The following is a 20,772-nucleotide window of genomic DNA, read 5'->3' on the forward strand; positions in this document are numbered from 1 at the left end:
CCCTTAGGATATAACTTTAAAAACTAACTAGAAAATAATTTTAAAAATTAAAATGCGACACTAGAAAACATTCACTAAGCCCAATAAAAAGCAGGGAGAAACATAACAAAAAAACAAAACAAAACAAACAAAAAAACAAGAAACATGGAAAACAAAAAGTAACCCAGCAAATATATATCCAATCTTAATAATGGCATTGAACATGAGTTGATTAACAGTCACATTAAAAGGCAAAGACTGTCAGTCTGGATTAAAACAAAACAAAACAAAACAAACCCAGGAGATCCAACTATATAAGCTGTTTACAAGAAATACACTTTAAGATTTTTATTTTTAGGGGTGCCTGGGTGGCTCAAGTGCGTTAAAGCCTCTGCCTTCGGCTCAGGTCACGATCCCAGGGCCCTGGGCTCGGACCCTGCATCGGGCTCCCTGCTTGGCAGGGAGCCTGCTTCCTCCTCTCTCTCTGCCTGCCTCTCTGCCTACTTGTGATCTCTGTCTGTCAAATAAATAAAAATTAAAAAAAAAATTTTTTAAGACTTTATTTATTTATTAGACAGACAGAGATCACAAGTAGGCAGAGAGGCAGGCAGAGAGTGGAGGGAAGCAGGCTCCCTGCCGAGCAGAGAGCTGGACTCAGGGCTGGATTCCAGGACCCTGGGATCGTGACCTGAGCCGAAGGCAGAGGCTTTAACCCACTGAGCCACCCAGGTGCCCCAAGAGATAACACTTCTGATTAAAAAAAAAGAAAACAGATAGGTTGAAAGTAAAGGGATGAAAAACATATGCCATACAAGCAGCAAGCATAAGAACTGAAGTGACTATACTGATGTAAGAGAAAATAGACCTTAAAACAATGTTACTAGAATTAAAGGGCAACCATTTGTAACAACAAAAAGGTCAATTCACCAGGAATATACAACAATTATAAACATAAATGCACTTAATATCATAGTCTCAAAAGATATGAAGCAAGTAAGACAGAAAAAATGATAAAACAGACAATTATAGTTCAAGATTTCAATAGCTTACTTTCAAAAATAGAGAAAACTAGGCAGAAGATCAACAAGGATACAGAAGACTTGAACACTATATGCCCACCAGAACTAAGAGACACGTATAGAACACACCACCTAACAACAGCAGAATACACATTCTTCTCAAGAGTAAACCATACATTCTACAGAATAAACTACATACTAGGACATAAAAGCAAGCTTCAGTAAAATGTAAATGAACTAAAATCATACAAAGCAGGTGTTCTCCAACAAAAATGGAATCAAATGAGATATTAATAACAAAAGGAAAGTCAAAAATACGTGGAAATTAAACAAGACATACCCAAATATCCATGGGGTCAACAAAAACAAATTGCAATGGAAACTTAAAAATATTTTAGATGAAAAACAAAAACACAAGAAACGAAAACTCTGAGCATGCCACTAAAGTAGTGCTTAGAAATTTCTAAATGTAAACACCTAATATCAAAAATAAAGTCTCGGAGTGCCTGGGTGCTCAGCTGGCTAAGTGTCTGCCTTCAGCTCAGGTCATGGTCTCAGGGTTCTGGGATCAAGGACCACATCAGGCTCCCTGCTCAGCAGGGAGTCTGCTTCTCTCTGTCCCTTTGCCCCTCCCCATAGCTCATGTGCACTCTCTCTCTCTGTCTCTCAAATAAACAGATGAAAAATCTTTAAAAAAAAAAAAAGGTTTCATATCAATAACCTATTCTTTCACCTCAAGAAATAGTAAAAAGCACAAACCAAAGCTGAAGTATGAAAGGAAGGAAAAAATAAAGACTAAAATTGGAACAAAACAGAAATTCAAATGGAAAGAAAAGAGATCAGAAAAAGTAGAGAAACCAAAGTTTCTTTGAAAAGATGAACATAATTGACAAAACCTGGCTAGACTCACTAAAAAAAGAAATAGAAAATTCAAAATATTGAAATCATGAATGAAAGAAGGGGTATTATTACCAATCTTCCAAAATAAGAAGGATTATATGCAAATACCATGAACAGTTATATGCCAACAAATTAGATAACCTAGGTGGAATGGACAAATTCCACAAAGGACACAAATTATGAAAACTGATTCATGAAAATTATAAAATATAAATACTTATAGCAAGCAGAGAGATGGAATTAGTAATTTTAAAACTTCTACAAAGAGGCAGGCAGCCTTCAACCAATAAAAACTAATCCTTTACGAACTCTTTCAAAAACTAGAAGACAACACATCTCATCCCAACTTGTGACATTAGCAAAACTAGAAGAGACAAAGCTTCTCATTCCAACTTGTGACATTAGCAAAACTAGAAGAGATAATGCTTCTCACCTCAACTTGTAACATAGTATTATTCTTGCACCAAAGCCAATAACAAAAATCACAAAAAATGTACACACCAATACCCACTATGAATATAAATACAAAAGTCCTCAAAAAATTACTTGCCAAAAAAATCCAACAACATACAAAAAGAATTATATGCCATAACCAAATGGCATATATAACCAAGACTGTAAGGTCGGTTATATGAAAATTAACATTATACTATATTAGGAGAATATAAGACAAAAACCATGAGATCATCATAAAAGAGACAGAAAAAAAAATCTGACAAAATCTAACACTCTTATACGGTAACAAGATAAATATGCTCTAAAAAATACAAATAAAGGGAGTCCTCAACCTGATAAAGATAGTCTACAAAAATCCCACAGCTAACATCATACTTAATGATAAAAGACTTCATATCTTTCTACAAAGATCAAGAATAGACAAGGATGTCTGTTCTTGCCACTTTTATGCAACACTGCACTGAAGGTTCTAGTTGGGGGCAGTTGGGAATCTGAAATATATAAAAGGCATCCATGTTGGAAAGAAAGAAGACTATATTTGAAGATGACATGGTCATGTATATAAAAATTATAAGAAATCCACACAAAAATATATTTGAGATAATAAATAGTTCAGCAAGATTGCAGCTATACAATTAACAAAATTCAACTGTATTTCCATATACTGGCAATGAATATTCCAAAAATGAAATTAAGAAAACAGTTTCTTTTTCAACAAGAAGATTAAAATACTTAGAATTAAGTTATCAAAGGACTGCAAGGTTCATACACTGAAAACTACAAAATATTTTTGAAAAAATAAAGAAAACCTAAATAATGAAAAGATGTCCCATATTTATAGGTCAAAGCATTTAATATAAAATGGCATTCTATCAAAGGAAAGACAACGCACATTCACAGATCTAAACATTTAATATTTACTGATTCCCTTCCACTGTTTTTCATCCACCACATCCACCCACTCAACAAATCCCTCAGCAAAACTGAGGATCAACCTAACTCAATCTCTGCAGTCTTGAGTTTTAGAAGAGAAAAACCAGAGATTCTAGTAAGGCTGGCAACATTACAGAATCATCTCCAACCTCAGCTGACTTCTCAGAACTACCAGCCAGCTCTTTTGCTTGTTCTTGGTCAGCTGCAATTCCTATTCACCTTAACATACATTCTGAGCCTGTACCAATCTACTCTCCTCAAACCTCCTTTATCACTACCTCCCCTCAGCAGAGAATCTTGCTTTCTACCTCAGAACTGATCTTTGTTTCCTCTCTACAAATTTATTTGGATCCACTCTTTTCCTCTTGTGCTCCATTAATTTCTTTCTTCCCTTCAAGTCACAGAAAGGAATGCAGAAATAATAAACTGACTCTAATAGACTCCGCCATGTAATTCAGTTCTAAACACTGCCATAGAGAAGGCAATAAAAAACCAAATGATTCACCTAATAAAAGATCTGGGGATTTATAAATACACCTAATCCAAAGTTAACATTATTGAAAGTGTTCAAAAATAAAACATTAGTTAGCCACAGCAATGTATTTTTAGCAAGCTAGTCACACAAACATCTAATATCTTCTTTTCTACATACCTGCTATATGTTTAAGAGACTTTTGCACAGTGTCAGGAGATACCCTCAACATCCTGAGATCTGAAGAGTGATACTCCAACTCTATGGTTGGCTCATCAGGAGTAAATGGAGGCAATGTGGATGAAAACGTCTGATTAGTGTCCGTATTAGAACAACCTACCTATAAAAAGAGAGGAAAAAAATGAAGAAAATAGGATTAATAGTAGGCTTCACCTAATTAAAACAAACCTAATTTTTATGAAAATGAATACTTAACAGTTTAAACAGTTCCTTAAGCTCAAATTCTCAACCCTCCTAAATTCATTTACAAGTCATATCTTATTTGGTCAATTCTAAGAAGGCTCTACAAATTACTCTTGAGGGTCTGGAAGTCTGCCTATATAGAAAATTACAGATAGGAAGCCTATCTGGTTTGTTCCATATAATGGTATGATCACTGAAGAATGTGAACTTTGGTATTACTCTTGACAAGCTCAAGGATTTTTTTTTTTTTTAAAGGAGAGGTTACGTTGTAAAAAGGAAAGAGAAAAGAAGGAAAGAGAGAACAGGAATATTTTCAAGAAATCCACAAATGTTTAGAAAAAAAAACTAAAGTATCAAAGAACTGGATCTATGATCAATCACCAAAAAGCCTAAGTCCTCAAATTTCTTTAAACAAGAATAGTGGGAAATACAAACTGACAGTGAAGTAAAGGTTGAATGCTGAAAAAGAAGTTCTCAAAGTTTCATCAGATCCCAGCAAGTCCTTACTAGAAAAGAAATTAGAAACCAACTCTGGTGATGTCAGTACATAAACATATATCATTTCTCACCAAATTCACATCATACTCTCATATAAAAACAATATACAACATTTAGGTTTCTTTATTTTCCTAAAAATATTATTCCCACTTCTTTTTTTTTTTTTTTTAAAGATTTTATTTATTTATTTGACAGAGAGAGATGACAAGTAGATGGAGAGAGAGGCAGGCAGAGAGAGAGAGAGGGAAGCAGGCTCCCTGCTGAGCAGAGAGCCCGATATGGGACTCGATCCCAGGACCCTGAGATCGTGACCTGAGCCGAAGGCAGCGGCTTAAACCACTGAGCCACCCAGGCGCCCTTATTCCCACTTCTTGATGCAGTCTCAGGAGAGTCTAAAAATGTATGTAAAGATGAATTTTGTTTGATCCTCTTTTGTCCAGGTTTTTTCATCGTGCTGTAATGAACAATCTTAGGAAGCTGGCAGGGTGTAAAATAAATAGTCTACTTGTGCTGCCTTGGTCTAGTTTTCTCTACACCAGTGGTTCTCAGTTGTGGGAGATTTTGCCCCCACCCATCTCTCCCTGATCAAGAAACATCTGGCAATGTCTGGAGACATTTTTCACTGTCCTGACTTTGGGTGTTGGGAGCAGTGTGTGTGGCTATTGGCATCTAGTGAGTAAAAGCCAGCGATGTTGCTCAGCATCCTAAAATGCACACACCCCCCACAACAAAGAAATATCATATCCAAAAAGACAACAGTACAGAGAAACTCTACTCTAAACAAAGCACAAAGTTCTAAGTTTTCAATTATCCCACTCCTATAGACTTTTTTGAAGTACAGTTCATTAACACATGTATCACATATATGATTGAGACTTCGTGTGTGTGTCCCCAGGCACATATGTGTATTTAATAGTTTTTCTCTAGAGCTTTCAAATATAGTTAGAAAAAAAATCTCTATTCCAATCTTGACTTCAGTACGATTTCATTGATAATATTATTCAGTCATAAAAAGAATGAAATCTGGCCATTTGCAACAACACAGACAAATCTAGAATGTATAATGTTATGTGAACTAAGTCAGTCAGAGAAAGACAAACACCATTTGATTTCACTTATGTGGAATTTAAGAAAACAAATGAACAAAGAAAAAAGAGACAAAAACAAAACAGACTCTTAACTATAGAGAACAAACTGATGGTTGGGGGGGGAGAGGAGGAGACAGGTGCAGTAAGTGAAGGGAATTAAGAGTATACTTAACACAATAAGCACTGAGTAATGTATATAACTGTTAATGTACAGAATATTGTACACCTAAACTAATATAACACTGTATGTTAACTATACTGGAATTAAAATTTAGTAAATAAATAAAACTTCATTATTATCAAAGCTTCGAAATATACGGATACTAGAGTAGTTAATGCAAAAGAAAATGTAGGGCACCTGGTGACTCAGTCTGTTAAGCATCTGCCTTTGGCTCAGGTCATGATCCTGGGGTCCTGGGACTGAACCCTGCATTGGACTCCCTGCTTAACAGGGAGCCTGCTTCTCCCCCTCCCTCTTCCCCTCCCTCCTGCTCATGCTCTCTCTCTGTCTCTCTCAAATAAATAAAATCTTAAGAAAAAAAAAAAGATGTAGAATGAAAAAGATGAGAAGAATTTATTTAAGAGATCAGCAGATCTTCATTACTAACTGGAAATGGGAGAAATCAGGAGGAAAAAAATTAAACTGGCTTATCTCCCAGTCTTTAATCAATAATAAAGAAAGAATCAATCAAAGATGATGAAGAAACCAAGACATGTTAACTTCTCTCTAAGAACAAAGAAAATCTACAAGTCAGTCCGATTCCATAAAAACGTCTGAGTTCTTTGGTACAGGCAAGTTGTGTTTGAGGTGACAGGAATGTTCACAAAAAAATGTCATGCAAGAAAGCATTCAGGTCTACCTTAGTAGAAATATTAGGATCTAAAAATGGAAGTAATAGCCATCACACAGAGAGAAGCATTTAAACCATGAGAGGAAAGTACTTGGTGGAAGACGCAGAACCAACAAAACAAAAAGAACTCTAAAAGTAAACTTTAAATAATATTTAGTTACATGACCAAAACAGGGAATACTAAAACAATATTTTCTTTCCTAAAAAGAGTATTTTATCACAGAAGCTATAAGAATGTAATGTGCTGCTACCAGGAACAAGGAGAAAGACAGAAGAAAGAACAATGATAGGCAGGAGGAAATCACTGGTGAGGGTCTAGTTACTTGGTTTCAGTGAAGTGAAGGAACTAACAGGCAGGCAGTGCTATACACCTTACCCCATTCGATATAACAATGCATGAGGCTGATTGTTACTATTCCTCTTTCTTCATGTAGATGAGCAGAATGACCCTCCAAAGTCATCTGCACAAGGCATAAGGCTAACAAATAACTGAACAAGGTTTGATTCCACATCTCCACACTCTTTTCACAGCCCCAAGCTACATCATATATAAGTGGATGCCCGAACAATCATTTAAAGAAATGATGGCTAGTATCAAATGTAGGCAAACAAATATGAATGACTCTTCTGAGACACAGATGAGAATAAGAAAGGAACCAAGAAGCAGGCAAGCCCTCTGAGAGCAATGTGAGCCATGCAGGAAATTACTACCATATCTGAGTCCTTATTTCCCTGATACTGGCATTATAACTCCCGGACTACAGAATGGAGCTACAAGTGAAAGAGAATACAGGGAACATGCTCCCTAAAGTGAAGAAGTATACTTAAGGCGACAGCTGCGTGCAAATAAAATCTGGAATAGTGGATATTAACTGAATATCTATCTACATTTCTTTTAAATTGTGGTTTTTGGGGGGGCACCTGGGTGGCTCAGTCATTAAACGTCTGCTTTAGGCTCGGCTCATGATCTCAGGGTCCTGGATCCAGCCCCACATTGGGCTCCCTGCTCAGTGGGGAGTTTGCTTCCCCATCTCTGCCCACCTCTCTGCCTACTTGTGATTTCTTTCTGTGTCAAAATAAATAAAATCTTTTTTAAAAAATTGCGGGTTTTTAAAAAAGATTTTATTCATTTATTTGAGAAAGAGAGAGCATGAGAGAGAAGCAGATCACAACCAGTGGGGAGGGCTAAAGGGAAAAGAGTGAGCAGGGAGCCTGATAGGGGACTCACTTCCAGGACACTAGGATCATGACCTGAGCCAAAGGCAGACGCTTTTCAACTAGCAGCTTTCCAATGACATACTAATCATATACATGGAAAAACAGGAAAGGGAAAGTAACATTAAGTACACAAAATTTATTGTACAGCTATATTTAATGACTAATAAAATATAAGGATATTTTATAAAGAAGCTGACAGTATCAGACAAAAGAGGATAGGCAATGGGACCAAAGGAGCATTAAAACCAAGAGAGGCAAGCATCCAGGCAAATGAAGTTTTGTATAAAAGAAAGGTTGACAGAGAACTTTTTAGCACTTCAAAGTTATTTTCTAGTACACATACACAATAATAATAATATAAACGGGGGGGGGGATGTGTATATGCTTCAGTATGTCACTCATTTGGGAAGGAGGCAGTTAGTTGGGGACACTAACTAGTGTGAGTATTAAGCACCTCAGCATCCTTCCTGGGAAAACAACGGTTCTTATAATTTTCAAAATTCCTCTAAAGTCAAACCTTTCAGGAGCTTCTAAACAGAAATATTTAAATATTCCAGGGTCTATTCCAATGCTTATAAGTTGAAGGGCAGAGTGAAAAAATGTACAACTGACTATTTCTACCAGTGAGTCTAATCTGAACACTGTCTAAAGGTTCTTGCTGCCACAACTGGGAAGAATTAGCACGTCTCAACATAAAAGGCCTGGGAGCTCCAAAGGAAGGCCTTTCCCCAGACACCACAAAACTCACTCTTACCGTCTATGAAACACAAATATTTCTTTTATGCCAACCTCTAACAAATAAATGGAGCATATTCTTGGATATCAGATGAAGACCAGACTGTAAGTCACATGTTGGTATTAGAGGATATAAATGGGCCCTTTACTTTCAACTCCATTTTTCAACTAAAATATTCTTTCCCTACCCCATAAGAAATATCAAACAGAGTAACTTACAGGCTCTTCAAAATCACTCTCTTCCTTTGATGGCAGTTCTAAGGCAGACTGCCTGTGCAGGGAGCTGTCACAAACCTCCAGATCATCAAGCACATTTTTAAAACCTGCTAGCTCAATGCACTCAACAGCCAAGTCACCTTGTTCACACACCTGCTCATAAAATTGAAAGAAAGAAAAATAAAACAAGTAACAATACCATTTCCTAAAATAGTACTAGAAAAGACAACATTTCCCCCAACTATCATTTTATTGTGTCTCACCTCTCTTTGTAGATCAACAGCTCTTGTACTGCCCACAGTAGCATTTTCATCTAGGTCACAGCATTCAGTATCATCACCCAGAGTAGAGGTGTCAGATTCAGCCTTCCCCTGCAGGCCCTCTACAAAATAGGAGTCGTTTTGCATAACTGTATGTATAGTAAAATAGGATTTGGCTCCCAAAGGCTGAGGAATTTTATCTTGGCCTACATCAGCTTTCAGCAATGACTCTTGACCGACTGGAATTAAAGATGCATTACTGGTCATTGATAAAGCACCCTGTGACTCAGCATCACTTGTCACCAAGTTTGCTGAAAAGCCACCTCCTACACTTGCAGAAGGACCTTCAATGATGTTACTGGAGTTTCCATTCTTAACCAAAATATCGTTTGAGGAATCCACAATTTCTTCAAATCTTCTTAAATCTTGTAAAACCAAAGAATCTGAAGTTGATACTTTCATTGGATAAAAAATGTTTGAAGATCCTGCCTTCTCTGCAAGGTCAAGATCAGGACCAGACTTTATCTTCCCAATGGGAAGAAATGGTTCATTGTCTAGATCGCAGTGAAATAAAGCTGACTGTGCTTTGCCAAGACAAGCAGCCTGGCTGTGAGATTTTTCACTTAAAGAAGCAGATGACTTAAGCTCTGTAATAAGAGAAAGTGGCTTAATGAACATTTCCTGAGGAGCACTGGGGAGGGATTTTAAATCAAGATGCCAATACAGGGAGCTATCACTATTATCTTTTTTATGCAACAATGGTTTTGAAGCCGCTAATTCAAACCCCCCAGGAGTAGACTGATAAAGCGGATGACTAAGCTCATCAAACAAAGAGTTTTCACCATTATAATTTAATAGAGAAAGATGTGAATTTTTTGGTTCACGTTCTTGGCTGTCATTTATTAAAGACTTACTAATGTCAGTTTGGATTTCATTTACTGTACTGTCTTTCTTGGAAGGCTCAATAGAGGCAATAACTACCTCAAAGGCTACATTTTCAGAAGCATCAACACTATTTCCACCAAAAGCAGAAGCTGCCCTTTGGTATCTTTCCTCTTGTAAATACGGTTGTTCTGATGTCTCATCCAAGTTGAATTTAATCGTCTTAAGAGGACCACCAGAAACCTCCATCTTAGAGGTACCATGTTGCCTAGAGTATGTATCTATTTCCGAAACTTTTACAGAATTATCAGGAAATACAACATTCTCAAATAATTTTATTTCTGAAGATCTGGGATGCATCTCGGGAAATACTGAAGTACTTCTACTCTCCTTTTGTTCAAAACCTTGAGATAGTTCTTTCTCCAGACCTTCTTCATTTCTTTCATACCCCATCATTTCTTTCACCTCATTCTCAGCTGGAGCCCTTAAATAAACACTCCCAAAATAATGATTGTGGGCTGTCAAGGGAATGCCCTTTCCTCTTCTTTCCAACAGACAATGCAAGAAAGAATGTGACATTCTGTTATTAAAATGAGGAGCAACTTCATGGGGAAAAGAAACATAGTCCTTACTGATCACATATGTTTCTGGATGGTGTGAAGCTTTCCGTTTGCTCCATGGCGTACATGAAAAAGGAGCATGAAAACTGTCACTTCCCTTAGGAATTTTGATTTTATCAATTGTGTCGGACGAATCTGAATAAGAATCATGATCCTTACTGGTTAGATAATTTTCTGACTGCTGTAAAGCTTTCTGTTTCCAATACTGCACATATGAACAAGAAGCATCAAAACTGTCACTTCCTTCAGGAGTCATGTATTCATCACTTGTATAAGATGAGGTTGAAACAGAAACTTGACCTTTATCAGCTAAACTGACTTCTGGCTCCTGAACTTCTTGTGTCTTCCATGCCATATAGGAACAAAGAGCATCATAACTATCGAAGTCATTGGGGGTTTTCAGTTCATCAACTGTATCACACGAAGGGGTCTCTTCTTTAATCCCTTGTTCAAAAGGTAAAAAAGAGTGCCGACACTCAACAGTTGTACTAGCTATAAGCGAGTGCTGAGATACACTAATGCAACTGTTAACTAAGTCTGAAGCTACTTCTGAGGCTGCCTGGAATAAAGCTTCACTAACTTCCGATGGTCGAGAAAACCATTCAGTATCTTCAGACTTACCAGGAATTCCCCTGAAAAATATACAGTTAAAAATAAATAAATAAATAACACATTTAAAACATTTTTTTAAATACTAACATGAAAAATACAAAATTGATATGTCACCAAAATTAAGATTATTTGAAAAGTGTGTTGGAAAAACAAAGTTCTAATCTCAAATTCCCTTAAAGTGGTTAGGGACTGAACCAGGCAAATTTTGTGTAAAGAGAATACGAACTCCCATCCTACGACCCTGACTTTTTTTCAACCTTTTCCTAAAACAAGACTACCAAAAAATAGGGAATATTTTCATACTGCCAAAAAAAAAAGATTAAATAAAAAATTCCAACTTTACTATTTAAAATGTTTATCACCTATCATAATTTAATACTCACTTAACTTTCACTAATTCTTTCACTAGTCATTTACTGTGCTCTTTAAAACCCCTTAAGTGATCTACTCTTAAAACACAGCAGTAACCTAATTATTAGTTGACTATTATACATAGAACACCTTTTCATAAAAGTGATTTTAAGGTAATACACAGCAGAAGGGCAAAGGTGTTTACTCTGCAAACATCTACAGTTTTTTCTTAAACATTTTATTTTAGTTGACATACACTATAATATTAGTTTCAGGTGTACAACACATGTCATGGTAAGCTCTACAGAATTAATAGAACTGTCAAAACACTACGTTATGCACCCAAAACTAACACTGTATGTCAACTATACTACAATAATAAAAATTTAAAAATAAAATAAATTATGCCTGGAATGCTAAAATACATTAAAAACCATTTTTAAATAAACCACAATTGTATGGCTCATTTTTACACATGTATTACTCTACCAAATTAATGTGCATCATGTCTTAACTTAGGGCCTTGTTACCTTCCAAGGGTGTGCTGAAAATATCTAACCCCCACTCCAAAGTCTCACCTTAGCCTGAAGTCATTAATATTAGTAACAACTTAGAACAAGAAAAAGTAGGAAGTTTACATGCAAATAAAAAAATAAATCATCCTACCTCAGAGGTGCAAAATCTGGTTCACTTCGTTGAAATAAGGAATCAGATCCAAACTCTTGATCTTGTGTCATACATGTCAGCAAAGGCAAATCAGGGGAAGCAAAGTTGTCTTGTATGACTGCAAAGTTTCAAGCATAAAAATGTTGGGAATGCTGAAAGTTAAATGCTTAGCTTACTCATGTAATACTTTAAAGAACCTAAATACGTAGCCATCTGGAAGTTTCTAAAAGCATCAGAATGCTAACATAACAGCATTTAAAGTACAAAATTTCAAAGATAACCCTGAAGGATAGGTATTATTATGCCCATCTCACAGCTGAGGAAACATGATTATAAAATTTAAGAAATACGAATTTGCCCACATTCAAATAGCTTAAGGGTCAGAATGAGAACTGAACTTAAACACTAATTTCTTAGCGAGTGCTCTTAACCATTATGAGTGTTTGTTTCTTTCCATCTTAAATCAAACTGTAGTCCCTAGGTTCCTGGGCATCCCTAAGACATTCTCAGGAGGTACCTAGAGTCAAAATTATATTCAAAATAATATTAAGATGTCATTTGCCTTATTCACTCTCATTCTCTCACAAGGGTATGGTAGAATTTTCCAGAAGCTACACCATCTGAGATATAGCAACATACTGAATGCAAAAGCAGATTATCAAAATCTACCTCTCCTCTATGAGGTCAAACATTATAGAGATTTTTTTTCTTAAATAAAACAATAGCACTCTTAAATATTTTGTTCTGGAAAATAGTTATATTTCTTAAAAAAATGTAATTTATATTAACATGCAATGGAGTTGTTATTTTTTTATGAGTTAATAAATATTTTAGAAATCTCTAAGTTTTAATTTCTAAAATGGGAAATTATCAACAACCCATATAAACAAAAGCTCCTTGAAGTCCTTGGTAATTTTAAAATATGTAAAGGAGTCCTGTTCTCCAAAAAGTTGGAGAACTGCTGATTTAAAGGAAAAATAATTCTTGTGGATTCCTGAATGTCAACTTAAATAATTCCTATTATATGTACCTAAATACATACAAAGTAGGTATAAACTCATTATTTATACCATTTATATAACTATAAAACAAAAACAAAATTTTAATAGAAATAAAACTATAAAACCATCAATATTCTAAGATTAATTTAACTGGATAGGTGATACTTTGCTAGAACTAAACATTCTTTCACTATGAATGTGATATCATTGCTATGGTACACTTTCTTGATTTCAGAATGCCTATAATTCTGCATGACAACATCTTCCCTACCATAACTGTCATACCATTTAATTTTTGGTCTAACTGCTTCTCACCTAGACAATCAACTCCACATCCACTTTATTCACAGCTGTATCTGTGAATTTTAATTTTTGGTCTAACTGCTTCTCACCTAGACAATCAACTCCACATCCACTTTATTCACAGCTGTATCTGCAGTGCCTACCAAAGTACTTGCTACACTTAGTTACTCAAAATAGAATTATTTATTAAAATTAACTTATTAAAAATCAAGCAGGATGAGAATGATAACCTTGACTACCAAGGACTGCTTGGTATGATTCCTCTTTGACCTTGGCTTACAGGCTCAGTCTTAAACCTTCATAACAGAGAAGTCTCTCATTCCTCTAAAAATCATAAAGGTTTTTAACAAAGATCCCACATTTAGACAACGCTGATGGCTTAGGCCACTATTTTTTGAAATATCTAACTGTTCTGACACCAGTCATCATCATGACATCTGCTGCTGGTGAGACCGATACACCCCCCAATGACTGTATACATATGTAACAAAACAGCAATGATGAAATTTCCTCTAGTGATATATCAAATCCGGGGTCTGCTCTAATAACTAAAAATGTTCTATTTATCTAAAGTAAATGAGAAGCTTTAGTTCTAAAACCTTAACTAGAAAACATTTTAGAAGCCACATTGCATAATCTCCAACCCAATGTTGAATTTCTGTTAGAGAATTTTGCTTGACATTTTGCAGTGATGTAAACCTCACATTTTCTGTTGTTATATGGTCTTTATACTATTAAATGGCTCCGTTAGAAAAGTTCTTTGTTATATCAAATTGAAAACAGCCTCCCTATAAGCTATGTATTCTCATTTTAACCCCTAGACTAAGAATAAGCAACCTTTTTTTAAAAGGCCAACTAATAAATATTTCACACTTTGTGGGTCACATATGGTCTCTATCACATGTACTTCTTTTTTTCGTTTTTTACAATCATTTAAAAATCCAAAAACTGGGGAGCCTGGGTGGCTCAGGGGGTTAAGCCTCTGCCTTCGGCTCAGGTCATGATCCCAGGGTCCTGGGATCGAGCCCCGCATCAGGCTCTCTGCTTGGCAGGGAGCCTGCTTCCTCCTCTCTCTCTGCCTGCCTCTCTGCCTATGTGTGATCTCTGTCTGTCAAATAAATAAATAAAATCTTTAAAAAAAAAAAAATCCAAAAACTATTCTTAGCTCATGGCCAGTACAAAATCAGATCCTTGCACCAGATCATTATAATACCAATCCCATGGTACTGTTATTTTTCTGTTTACTAGTCTTCCCAAGAGTAGAAATAGCTTTCATCTATATATCCCTAGCATTAAACACACTATAAGCACTTAGATATTTGTTAAGCAAATGAGTGAATAAATGAAAGGTAAACTCCTTCCTCTTTAGCTTGACATCCCCTCAAACACCTGATCATAACAAAGTCTTCTCTTTGATCTACTGTCAAACTCATTTCCTCTCAAAAAGGAACTGCTGTGCTGTCGATATCTTTCTTTAAAAAAAAAATCTTTTTATTCATTTATTTATTTTAAAGAAAGAAAAAGAGAGTATGTGAGGTGGGGAGGGGCAGAGGGAGAAGCAGAAAATCCCAAACAGTCTCCAAGCTAAGCATGAAGCCGGATCCCAGGACCAGAGCCAAAATCAAGAGTCAAAAGCTCAACTGCCTGAACAACCAAGGAGCCCCACTGTCAACATTCTTTCTTAAAATGTGATACTAAAATGGACTCTGATGGTCTACATCATAAAACACACTGGTGCCCATATTCTGATCTGAATAACCTTGACTTATGTTTGAAAAAAACTTGTGGGACACCTGGGTGGTTCAGTCAGTTAAGCAGCTGTCTTCAGCTCAGGTCATGATCCCAGGGTCCTGGGACTGAGCTCCACACCGGGCTCCCTGCTCAGCAGGGAACCTGCTTCTTCCTCTCCCTCTGCCTGCCGCTCTGCCTACTTGTGTGCTCTATCAAATAAATAAATAAAATCTTGAAAGAAAAAAAAAGAAACTTGTTGAATTAACTCCTATTGGCGCTCCTCTACAAAACGCTGACAAGATAACATCATGGTTAAATCTCATTCCACTGTCAAGGCTAATTCTATACTTGATCTTAGCCAAAAGGCTGAGAAGCGTTTTTTTTTTTTGGGGGGGGGGGTGGCTGAATAAAACAAAAATAAGAACAAAATAATATTGCCTTAATTATCATTTAGGCATAAAAAACTGAAATCACCATACTGGTTAACCATTCTTCTATACCCACACGATTCAAAGTAGTAATAACACAATTCTATCTCCCACCCTGATAATCTGAAAGGTACTTCACGTTTACCTTTTGTAAAGAGCTAATAAATCAGTGCCATATTAAGCAGAGGAAACCAGTAAGATCTACCTCAGACAAGTCATTTAACCTCTTTATCTCACTTTTAGGGTCTGAAAACTGAGAATAACATACGACTTAACTAATTCTAAGAATCTAATGAAGCAATGGATAAAGAAAAAGTGGTATATATATATACAATGGAATACTATGCAGCCATCAAAAGAAATGAAATCTTGCCATTAGCAACAACGTGGATAGAACTAGAAGGTATTATGTAGAGCGGAATAAGTCAATCAGAGAAAGACAATTATCATTCCTGATAATTCCTGATAAATTTCTGATATGAGGAATTTGAGAAGCAGAGTGGAGGGATTGGGAAGTAGGGAAGGAAAAAATGAAACAAGACGGGATCATGAGGGAAACAAACCATAAGAGACTCTTAATATCACAAAACAAACTGAGGGTTGCTGGGGTAGGAGGGTATGGAGAAGGTGGTTGGGTTATGGACATTGGGAAGTGTATGTGCTATGGTGAGTGCTGTGAAGTGTATAAGGCTTACAATTCACAGACCTGTACCCCTGGGGCAAATAATACATTATGTGTTAATAAAAATAATTTTTAAAAATCTAAAAAAAAAAAAAAAAGAATCTAATGAAGCAAGCTTGTAAGCATTTATTTTGTTTTTTAAGGATCATGGAGGTTCCATTGCGAGAGATGTTGTCAAAAGATAATATATAGTTTACCCCAAGGAAAAATCCACAACCTCAAGGCCAAGGAGGTATACCCACTAGGGAGGAAGTTATCACCTTTCTACCTTCTGTGAGCAACAGGACATAATGAAGGGCAGGTACACATAACTAGACCAGATGGTCAGTGTAGAAAACCAAAATTAAGCTAATACCTTTGAGGATGGCTCTACAGAGCTCCTCAATTCATGAAAGGATTTAGGGGTGCCTAGGTGGCTCAGTCAGTTAAGCGTCTGACTCGGTTTCAGCTCAGCTCATGATCTTGCAGTGGAGAGATCGAGCCTCGAGTTAGGCTCTGTAATCACTGCAGAGTCTGCTTCAGATTCTCTCTCCCTCTCCTTCTACTTCTCCCCACCCCCTGCTCGCTTGCACGCTCTCTAAAATAAATAACCTAAAAGAAAGAAAAAGAGATTTAGATGCAAGACCCAACATCCCCCCAAAGTATGTTATAAATATGTTATTACTACTAGTTAAAAATAAAGAGGCATTACCTAGCAGCGGCGAACATAAGAGACCTCTCTTGGATTCCTTTCCTTCATTTTCTGGTTGGGTCAATATACCTTCCTCCACAGAGGTGAGGTCTGTCACTTCGGTCCCTTCCTCTCTCATATTAAACCTGGTCTGGGTTATATCCAAGGTGTGAGAAGAGTCCATCTCTTGAGGAAGATACTGCCAACATTCTGTTCTCTAAAACAATAATTTTGAAGGAAAATATGCTAAATCATTGACCAAGTTACCATATACATTAATATTTAGATACAAATATCCATTAACTCATGTAGTATTTGGCTTCTGTGTGATAACATTCTCATCATAGTGTTTTTGGAGAAAGTAAAACTGTTCTTTCTGTATATTTTTCACAAAATTAACTACATTAGAGCTCTTCCCATCACTACCCACTTTTAATGTGTTATATCACTAGCATTTCTGTTATTCTTTAACAGTTCTCTTCACTATATTTGGTTCTACATGAAATCCTACAATTTGATTACAAATCTGAATTACAAAATTAAATGTAAAAGATATATAAGCCAAAATTATAAAACAGAAGGCCAAATGTCCAATTTTTAGTTCTAAAAACCAAAATTACTGTCAAATTTTTAAAAGTTTCTAACTACTTCTATATTCTTGTACTTATCTCTTGATAGACCTGAAACAACCAATTCATGGATTGGCACCAATCCACAGATCACACTAAGTACCAATGTTGAATTAAAGACTATCTGAAATTACTGAGGTTCTATATGTTGTCTAACTGAATTTAAATTTTAAAAAAGACAAATGGTTAACAACTTTATCGGCATTTTTCTTTTAAATTTTGTATTGGTTAATGAAGATATTCTTCCTACCATGCTATGAAAGTACACTTTTACTTTCATATTTAATTAATTTGATTAGGAATGAACTCTATATTTGATCAAACTATAATACAGTATCTTTTTTTCCCAATTAAGTCTGATAATGTACTAAATTTCTTTCTAGTACATTTCCTACTTGGCAATGGTAGATCAGATTTTAATCATATTTGCAAGCACTCTTAACATTTTCACTCATACATATTCTTAAGATTGATCAGGATTTTCAAATGCCTTGCTTTGTTTTCTAACCTTATTCCGTAAACTTGTCCTATATATTTTTTAAGACTTTATTTATTTATTTGAGACAGACAGAAAGAAAGAGAGAGAATGAGCATGAGCAGGGGGAGGGGGTAGAGGGAAAAGGAGAAGCAGACTCCACACTGAACGTAATGCCCAACATAGGGCTTGATCCCAAGACCAAGACCATGACTTGAGCCAAAGGCAGACGATTAACCAACTGAGCCACCCAGGCACCTCAACCTATTGATTTTCATGGTTTGTAAATAAGTCTATTACTGAACTTTTCTTTCTTTTTTCTTTTTTTTTTTTAAACGATTTTATTTATTTATGGGGCACCTGGGTGGCTCAGAGGGTTAGGCCTCTGCCTTCAGCTCAGGTCATAATCTCAGGCTCTTGGGATTGAGCCCCACATTGGGCTCTCTGCTCAGCAGGGAGCCTGCTTCCACCGCCTCTCTCTCTGCCTGCCTCTCTGCCTACTTGTGATCTCTGTCTATCAAATAAATAAATAAAATCTTTTTAAAAAAATAAAGAAAGCCCAAAATTTAAAAAAAGATTTTATTTATTTGATAGAGATCACAAGTGGGCAGAGAGGCAGGTGGGGGCGGGGGGGTGGGGAGCAGGCTCCCTGCTAAGCAGAGAGCCCAATGCAGGGCTCGATCCCAGGATCCTGGGATCATGACCTGAGCTGAAGGCAAAGCCTTTAACCCACTGAGCCACCCAGGTGCCCCTGAACTTTTCTTTCTTAACCAATTCAAATGTTTTCTTTTTTTTTTCTTTTTTCTATTTTTTTATTTTTTCAAATGTTTTAAGAGAGTATAAATTTCTTATTCTCAAATAACCCAAAATCTATAAAAAGATGTATTATAATACAGAATGATTTTCTCAAACACTTTCATTTTTGAAGTTATTAGTTAAAATTACCATTACTTAAAATTCACTAATTACATGTTCTTTTAGTAAGTTAAGAAAAAAAAAACACAACTATCCACTGTTTACTATCAGTTATATGAATATATGCAGGGAAAAAAACTCATCTATAGCTTCTGGGATTATAGAACAGTAGACCTTTGACATTCCAGAATATCTCAATCCCTGCTATGCTGGATAAATTAGTCCAACCCAGAACATCAAAATCGTGTTTTCAATACTTGGAAACAAAAGGTGATTAATTTTAAATTTTTTCTTTTGAGAGTACTCCATTCTATAGAGCACAGTGAACCAAAGAAGTGTTCAAAAGCAGGGGAATTCCAGTCATTGTGTGACTCTACCAAAAAAATCTCTAGTCCCCAACTCCTCTCAGTCTCCTCGAGCATGGTTTGAACTTGGTCCCACAGTTTATTCCTCATTCCAAAGAGACAGGTTATCTGTTGGCTCTCCTGCCCATCCTCTGGCCTAGTCAGAGCACTCTACTCTAGCTCAACCTCAGTAATTCTTTAACCTCATTAAGACAATTATCCTAATACATTTAGACTTTTCATAATTCCTTTCTTTTCCTGTATTTCCTTTTTTTTTTTTTTAAGGATTTTATTTATTTATTTGACAGAGGGAGATCGCAGGTAGGCAGAGGGAGAGAGAGAGAAGAGGAAGCAGGCTCCCTGGGGGGCAGAAAGCCAGATGTGGGGATCGATCCCAGCACCCTGGGATCATGACCTGAGCCATAAGCAGAGGCTTTATTTTAACCCACTGAGCGACCCAGGTGCCCCCTGTATTTCCTTCTTTACCACTCTGAGAGTTCAGAGTCATCCTTATAACCACTGCCTTGCAAACATCTTTAACTTTCCTGCACTCTTCTCCCATTATCCTATTTGCCTGGTAAAAGCTCAGTTCTCTAGTCGAACCTTCTCCTTATCCGAACAAAGCAGTGGCGCACTGCTGAGTAAAGCACAAAACTCAAACCGTTTTTCCCTTAAATTGATGATATTAGGGATGCCTGGATGGCTCAGTCGTTAAGCTTCTACCTTGGACTGGGGTCATGATCCCAGGGTCCTGGGATCAAGCCCCGCAGCGCTCCCTCCTCATCAGGGAGCCTGCTTTTCCCACTCACACTCCCCCTGCTTGTGTTCCCTCTCTCCCTGTCATTCTCTCTATGTCAAACGAATACATAAAATCTATAAAAAAGAAAAAAAAAAGATTGGGAGGATCTTTAAAAAAAGTAATGACCTTAAACCTCAAGGGCACTCAGAATTGCCTAGAAATCCTACTATATTTTCCTGCTGAACTGACTTGCTGAAATGACTACACTTTTCTCTCCTCAGAACTACTGAACTCTCCTTCATTTTTTTTCAGTGTTCCAAGATTCACTGTTTATGTACCACACCCAGTGCTCCACGCAATCCATGCCCTCCTTAATACCCACCACCAGGCTCACCTAACCCCCACCCCTCCAAAACCCTCAGTTTGTTTCTCAGAGTCCACAGTATCTCATGCTTTGTTTCCCCCTCCAATTTACCCCAATTCACTTTTCCTTTTCTTCTCCTAACGTCCTCCGTGTTATTCCTTATGTTCCACAAGTAAGTGAAACCATATGATAATCGACTCTCTCTGCTTGACTTATTTCACTCAGCATAATCTCCTCCAGTCCCATCCATGTTGATACAAAAGTTGGGTATTCATCCTTTCTGATGGAGGCATAATACTCCATTGTATATAT

At 36.6% G+C, this 20,772-nt stretch overlaps 1 protein-coding gene across 1 annotated transcript in view; it reads right to left on the bottom strand.

Moving 5' to 3' along the window:
* The window catches only part of ALMS1 (ALMS1 centrosome and basal body associated protein), a 197,964-nt gene that overhangs the window by 149,159 nt on the left and 28,033 nt on the right, over positions 1-20,772 (bottom strand). Inside the window, exons 3-8 of the mRNA XM_059405835.1 lie at positions 17,016-17,211; positions 12,180-12,297; positions 10,710-11,182; positions 9,052-9,170; positions 8,792-8,941; positions 3,940-4,099 (exon numbers count right to left, since the gene is read on the bottom strand). Of these exons, the coding sequence (XP_059261818.1) occupies positions 3,940-4,099; positions 8,792-8,941; positions 9,052-9,170; positions 10,710-11,182; positions 12,180-12,297; positions 17,016-17,211 (1,216 nt within the window). The remainder of the gene's footprint in view (positions 1-3,939; positions 4,100-8,791; positions 8,942-9,051; positions 9,171-10,709; positions 11,183-12,179; positions 12,298-17,015; positions 17,212-20,772) is intronic.

This window comes from Mustela nigripes, chromosome 7 (genome assembly GCF_022355385.1).
Source record: "Mustela nigripes isolate SB6536 chromosome 7, MUSNIG.SB6536, whole genome shotgun sequence".
In the NCBI taxonomy this organism is placed as follows: Eukaryota; Metazoa; Chordata; class Mammalia; order Carnivora; family Mustelidae; genus Mustela; species Mustela nigripes.